The sequence below is a fragment of the Gekko japonicus genome, unplaced genomic scaffold (assembly GCF_001447785.1).
Source record: "Gekko japonicus isolate JY-2015 unplaced genomic scaffold, Gekko_japonicus_V1.1 scaffold3265, whole genome shotgun sequence".
Classification (NCBI taxonomy): domain Eukaryota; kingdom Metazoa; phylum Chordata; class Lepidosauria; order Squamata; family Gekkonidae; genus Gekko; species Gekko japonicus.
The window spans coordinates 149835-156347 of record NW_015175462.1 but is presented as its reverse complement, the minus strand read 5'-3'; the positions used below and the strand labels follow the sequence as shown (position 1 = coordinate 156347).

Genomic DNA, 6513 nt, shown 5'->3' with positions numbered 1-6513 from the left:
GACTCCCTTGTAATACCCATTAGATCTAGTCTTGCAATCCGGAGCAAGAGAGAATAGATCCGCTCCATTTTCTACAGGACAGCCCTTCAGATACTTGAAGACTGCAATCCTGTCCCCTTCTAAGCCTTCTCTTTCCCAGGCTAAACATACCCAACTCTTTCAGCATTCCATAGTAGCCTTTCCTCGTAAGACTTGGATTCCAACCCTCTCACCATCCTGGTTGCCCTCTTCTGGACACACTCGTACCCCAGGTCCTTGCCAATGTATATCATTTGCGCAGTTTGCTGCCCCTTTGACACACAGGCTTGTGTTCAAGACTGTGTCTGCTCTACATTTATGTGCTCCAAAGTCACCAGCACGGGATTTGTTCCCTAGCACACAGCACAGCAGCCTGAAATGTCACCACTTTCTTTACCCCACTCCTGTCTGCCACACGTAAGCAGGATTCTAGTTCTTAGGGGTGCTTACAAATGTAAGCCATGCATGGCAATTTCTCAGTAGCCAAGAAGAGATCAGAAGGTAGGAGAGAAAAAGAGATTGGAAGAAGAGGAAGAGGAAAACAGGAAGAAGAGATTGGATTTATACCCCGCCCTTCACTCAGAGTGGCTTACAAACGCCTTTCCCTTCCCTTCCCCTCCCCACAACAGACACCCCATGAGGGAGGTAGAACAGCTCTGAAAGAACCTGTGACTGACTCAAGGTCACACCCGCAGGTGCAAGTGGAGGAGTGGGGAATCAAACCCGGTTCTCCCAGATTAGAGTCCGCGCACTTAACCACTACGCCAATCTGTCAAAGCTCTAGACCAGCGGTTACCCAGCCTTTTGGTATTGAGGACCCACAGGTCCAAATTTATTTGTTATGGTGACCCAATCAAGGGCTGGCCAAGTTTGGTGCAGTGGTTAAGTGTGCAGACTCTAATCTGGGAGAACCGGGTTTGATTCCCCACTCCTCCACGTGCACCTGCGGGTGTGACCTTGGGTCAGTCACAAGCTCTGGCACAGCTGTTCCTGAGAGAGCAGTTTGTGCCAGTGTTCTCTCAGCCCCACCCACCTCACATAGTGTCTGTTGTGGGGAGGGGAAGGGAAAGGAGTTTGTAAGCCGGTCTGAGACTCCAAGTGAAGGGCGGGGTCTAAATCCAATCTCCTCCTCTTCTTCTTCTTTCATGGCACCCTACGGAAACTGTGACCTTGGCACCCATCTAGTTCAGCATCCTGTTTTCTACAGTGACAAACCAGATGCTTTCGAGAAACCAACAAACCTGGCACAAAGGGCACCGTCCCAAGCAAGTGGCATTCCGACAGACACTGCCTTTCCATATGGAGGTTACCTTCTAGCCTTTGACTGCCCTTTCCTCCTCCATTACTCACTCCAACCCCCCCCCCAAGATTCTCGCCCACACGTGTGACAATCAGGACACATTTTACTTGATCCACGTGCCTATGCAGTGAAGACAAAATGGGAGATGCTGTTTCCGGGGTCAGCTCTCTGTTTCCAAGACACAGAAGAGCGCTATGGAAAGGGCAGTGTGTGGCCATTAGGGAGGGCTGGCCCCCGACCCCTTTGCAGAGGCTTTGTGACCCACTTTGGGGTCCCTACCCACAGGGTGGGAAACTTTTCAAAGGCGAGCACGGAGCCTGTGCCCTTGATTCTCACAGTTCCTCCTGGCTACAGAAACCATAGCTGTGGATCCCCGGTTCGGTGCTGGCTCTCGTAGGGGGAAGAGTGGCTTCCAGCTAATCTGGGGCACGGCAGTCTGAAGGCGCCTCAATCGAAAGAGCAACGATGCAGACGTTGCAGCTCGAGCTACACGTCCGCTGCCAGGGACACTTGGAACCAGCTCTCTGAGCCGCGGAGGTGACGCGCTCTCGGGGGGTGGGCGCTCTCGGGCGGCCGCTTCCTTCGGGGGCCAGTCACTGCTCATTTTGGCCCGTTGAGATGCAGAAGCCGCTGCCCACAGACACAGTCAAGGTGTCCAGCTTCTTGCCGGCCTGCGCGCCAAAGAGCCTGCTGGCCAGACGGAGTTCCCAGGTGATCCTAACACAGCCTGGCAGCTGCAGAAGCCCAACGTGGAATGTGCTTGCCGGGGCACTTTCGCCCTCTGTAACATTGCCCCGCAGTCCCTCAAGACGACAGGACAGCAGGAGGGGTTCTCCCTCCACCCCACCCCCGGTGACAAGACTTGCTTCCACACGTCCACACGAGAGACTGTGCTCAGAGGAGTTCTAGCAACTCAGGTATTGCTCCTGCCAGCACCGGAGGTGGCCCCAGATCAGCCCTGCATTAACCGGAGCTGAAGCATGACCTCCTTTCCAAGGGTCTGGGGGGAGGGGGGGGGAGAAGGGCCACAGATCCAAAGCGAAGGTTTGTCAGGAGCCCCTTCAGGGCCTGCTTTGACCATCAGGTGACACTGTCAAGTTGTTCTAATAGGTGTTTTTAAAAATCCGTCCTCTGCCAAGGTGGCTCACGAGTTGCCGTAGGTTTGCGTTTCCCGTTTCATGCCTGCCTCAGAGTTCGGGAGGCTCAAACGGTATTTCGAAGGTGACTAAACCTGCCGTGACAGGGAAGTTAATTCTGCACGACAGGAACGAGTCTCCTCTCAGAGGGGTCCCTGGGCGCAGCCCCTTCCATAAAAGTGAACAGAGGGGAAGGGACTGCAAGTGGGGAAATCATGGGAGGACTGGACAGCTCTCCCCCCCCAAAAAAAAATTCCATGCTACTGAGGAGGGGTATTATGGGATCTCCGGGGTCTCCCAGAGAGCTCAGCAACTCTTGAATTAGCTGCCTGCTACAGTCCAGACCCACTTATGGGTTGCACAGAAATGCCCTGCTCTTAGTTCATAGAATCATAGAGTTGGAAGGGGCCATACCGACCCTCTAGTCCAGTGGTGGCGAACCTATGGCACGGGTGCCAGAGGTGGCACTCAGAGCCCTCTCTGTGGGCACGCGTGCCATCGCCCCGGCCAGGCCCAGACCATCATTAAAGTGTCAAATTCTCTGCCAAATAATTTTAAGCAAACGAAAGCATCTGGGATTGTTTTCTTTACTCTGTTTGGATCATCTGAAGTTAATGCATGAGTTGTTTTTTCTAAAGTAAAACCTCAATACTCAGGTTAAATTGCCATGTTGGCACTTTGCGATAAATAAGTGCGTTTTGGGTCGCAGTTTGGGCACTCGGTCTCTAAAAGGTTCGCCATCACTGATAGTCCAACCCCCTGCTCAATAGTTCTGCTTCTGGTTCCCCTCTCTTGAAGCATTATGGTATACCAAAAGTTCTGTTCAGCTTCCGGAGAGGAAAGAGATGCCGTCTTGCAAACGAAGTACTAATGGCGAGGCAGACAGTTTAAAACACTAGTTCCCAAAGTGGGCAATACCACCCCCTCGGGGGCGCTGGAACGATCTAGGTGGGCTGGTGCCGATCCACAAACTGCATCTTTTTGCCCACCTCTTGAAGGTAGATGTCCAGGGGGGCACTGAATATATTTTTTTTCTGAAAAGGGGGCGGTAGGCCAAATAAGTTTGGGAACCTCTGGAAAACTTTGTAAGGAACGACCATGCACACACCCTCTCCGATATTTCGTTGCTGTTGTTGTTAAAAGTTTACATATTGGAGGTTGTCACATGGGGTTACCAACTCTGGGTCGGGACATTCTTGGAGATTTGGGGGTGGAAACTGGGGAGGGACCTCAGACTGGTAAAATGCCATGGAGTCCACCCTTCAAAATTGCCATTTTCAGCTCCAGGGTACTCACCTGGATACCCTCCCATGTGGCCTTGAACGCAGACTTCTGCAGAACCCGCCTCGTTGGGGTGGACCTCCTCGGCTGTGGAAACGGCCCCGGAAACCTCCACGGTCAGTGGTGCTGATGCCGGGCATATTGGTCCTTTTGGGATGCACCTGGGCAAAGCAAGGCCAAAAAGGAAACAGGCTGGCCAAACAGCTTACAAGACAAGGCCCGGTGGAACTCCCTGCCCCCAGGGAGTGGTGCATCTTCCTTGTTTGTCTTGTTTTAGAGGCAGGCAAAATCCATCTTTTCCTCTGAACATCTGAGGACATGGAGCCTGGATCTAGCTTAATTTTCATGGTTTCACTGGCTTTTGTTCGCTATTGCATTGCTTTGATCTTGTACTGCAAACCACTCTGAAGACATTTAAAGTTCTAAAATGGTATGATTAGTGGTGGTGGTGGGACAATTCTAGCTCTGTATAATGCTAAGGCCTGTTTGGAAGAGGCAAACTCCTGTCTTACTGTCCTGCAAATTTATACTGATGACACGGAGCTGCCTTATACTGAATCAGATTCTTGGTCCATCAAGGTTAACTCAGATTGGCAGCAGCTCTCCAGGGACTCAGGCAGAGGTCTTTCACATCGGCTGCTGTTTGGTCCTTCTTTCTAACTGGAAATGCCGGGGGTTGAATGCTCCCCTCTAAGCTGTGGAGTCTTGTGAGCAAAAATTCTACTTTATGAGCTCCTGGCATTAAAGCTGTGAGCGAGCGTTTTGGCTCCTGCATAAATCAGTTTGCTCTGGAGCCGTCCTTACTGAGCGAAGACAAAAAATCTCTGAGCTAGAGGCTAAAAAATTGAGAGCTAGCTCACACTAACTCAGCTTAGAGGGAACACTGAACCTGCAACCTTTTGAATGTTAAGCAGAGGCTCTTCCACTGAGCTGCGGTGGCTCAAGTGGTTAAGACGCTGAACTGCAGGCTGTGGAAGGTCGGTAGTTCAGCAGTTCGAGACCTGAGTGTGCCGCACGACGGAGTGAGCTCCCGTCTCTAGTTCCAGCTCCTGCCAACCTAGCAGTTCGAAAGCAAGAAATTGCAAGTAGATAAATAGGTACCACTCCGGTGGGAAGGTAACAGCGTTCCGTGCGCCTTGGTGTTTAGTCATGCAGGCCACATGACCACGGAAACGTCTTTGGACAGCGCTGGCTCTTCGGCTTTGAAACGGAGATGAGCACCGCAACCCTAGAGTCAGATTCTGGCTTTCGAGCACGGGAACCTTTACCTTTACTTTACCTTCCACTGAGCCACAGGCCCTCCCCTTGGTTTTAAGTCAATTTAACTGTCAGGGTTTCTTCCTCAAGAACCCTGGGTTACTGTAATTTGGCAAGGGTGCCAAGAAACGCTATGGGAAATTCTATAGCATACCTGGGCCTTTACAGGACCACATTTCCCAAGGAATGGCTATTAAGATCTACCATATCCGATTGGTTTTTGAACGTTCAGGAACTTTGTATAACGGACATTCTATAGCATACCTGGGCCTTTACAGGACCACATTTCCCAAGGAATGGCTATTAAGACCTACCATGTCCGATTGGTTTTTGAACGTTCAGGAACGTTCAGGAACTTTGTATAACGGACAAATTAGCAGACTCCACGTTACCAGGTGAATCTGACCGCTATACCTCGAACTTCGTTAAAATTTGGTTTCCAGTTCTTGAGTACTTTGCTTCTTAAAAGGAATTTGAGCCTATTCTTGAAACTATTAATGTTGTGAATTAGTCTGACTGACCTTTGTTAGTTCTAAATTTATACATGTTACATCCTTCTTCCCTCAAAGTAGTTTATTTTTTTGGATATACTACTGTCACAATTGTTTACTTGTAACCGGTTGTTGTTATCACTTCTTTGTTAAGCTTGTATATGTTTATCCATTTTAATAGAGCTTTTTGAAAATCAAAACAAACAAACAAATAAATCGGTGGCGTTGGATTTGCCCCAAGTAACAGAAACAGGCCAAAAAAGGTGAGCCGGACCAGGATGCAGTGCCCAATCTGCATTGCCCAATCCTCTCTTCCCCTCCGCACTTACCTTGATGATTCTCCCTCGGAAGGTGGTCTCATCCAGCCCCACAGCTGCCTGCACTGACCTCCTGTCCGCAAACTCAATATAGGCATACCTGCAGCCGGAAAGACAATCACATTTCCTTAGGGGAGCAGAGCTGAACGCGGGGAACGGGCTCCCGAGCATGGGATGAGAAGAAGCGATCCAGGCCGGCGGGTGGTGGAAAGTGCCCTCAAGTGGCTCACGGCAACCCACGGCCAGCCTCTGTGTTTATTTATTTATTATTTATTTATTCAATTTCTATACCGCTCAATCCCGGAGGCTCTGAGCGGTTTACATAGGCATATTATACTTCCTATCTAGGGCCACAATGTATATAGGGGAGGTGAGTGCCTACCAGGCACCCTGCCGGCTTGTTCTTTCTTCTTCCTGCGGCTTCGTGGTGGGTTCTATCTTGGCGCGGCTCTGCAGCGGCTCCTTCTGGGTTGGTTCCATAGTCCGCGACTGTTTTACTTCAATTGAATCCAAATTTCTCTGTCACAGACTGAAATGGTCTCAGATAATTATCCTGGAACCAATGCTCCCTCTAAGCTGTGGAGTCTTGTGAGCAAAAATTCTACTTTGTGAGCTACTGGCATTAAAGTTGTGAGCGAGTGATATGGCTACTGCATAAATTAGTTTGCTCTGGAGCCATCCTTCCTTGGCTAAGACAAAAATGTGTGAGCTGG

General features: G+C 50.3%; 1 protein-coding gene across 1 annotated transcript in view; it reads right to left on the bottom strand.

The window, feature by feature from the left end:
• Positions 1-1911: 1911 nt before the first annotated feature.
• Positions 1912-6513, bottom strand: part of LOC107122783 (embryonic polyadenylate-binding protein 2-like) — a 24372-nt gene continuing 19770 nt past the window's right edge. The window contains exons 6-8 of the mRNA XM_015425916.1: positions 5813-5900; positions 3751-3896; positions 1912-2005 (exon numbers count right to left, since the gene is read on the bottom strand). Of these exons, the coding sequence (XP_015281402.1) occupies positions 1912-2005; positions 3751-3896; positions 5813-5900 (328 nt within the window). The remainder of the gene's footprint in view (positions 2006-3750; positions 3897-5812; positions 5901-6513) is intronic.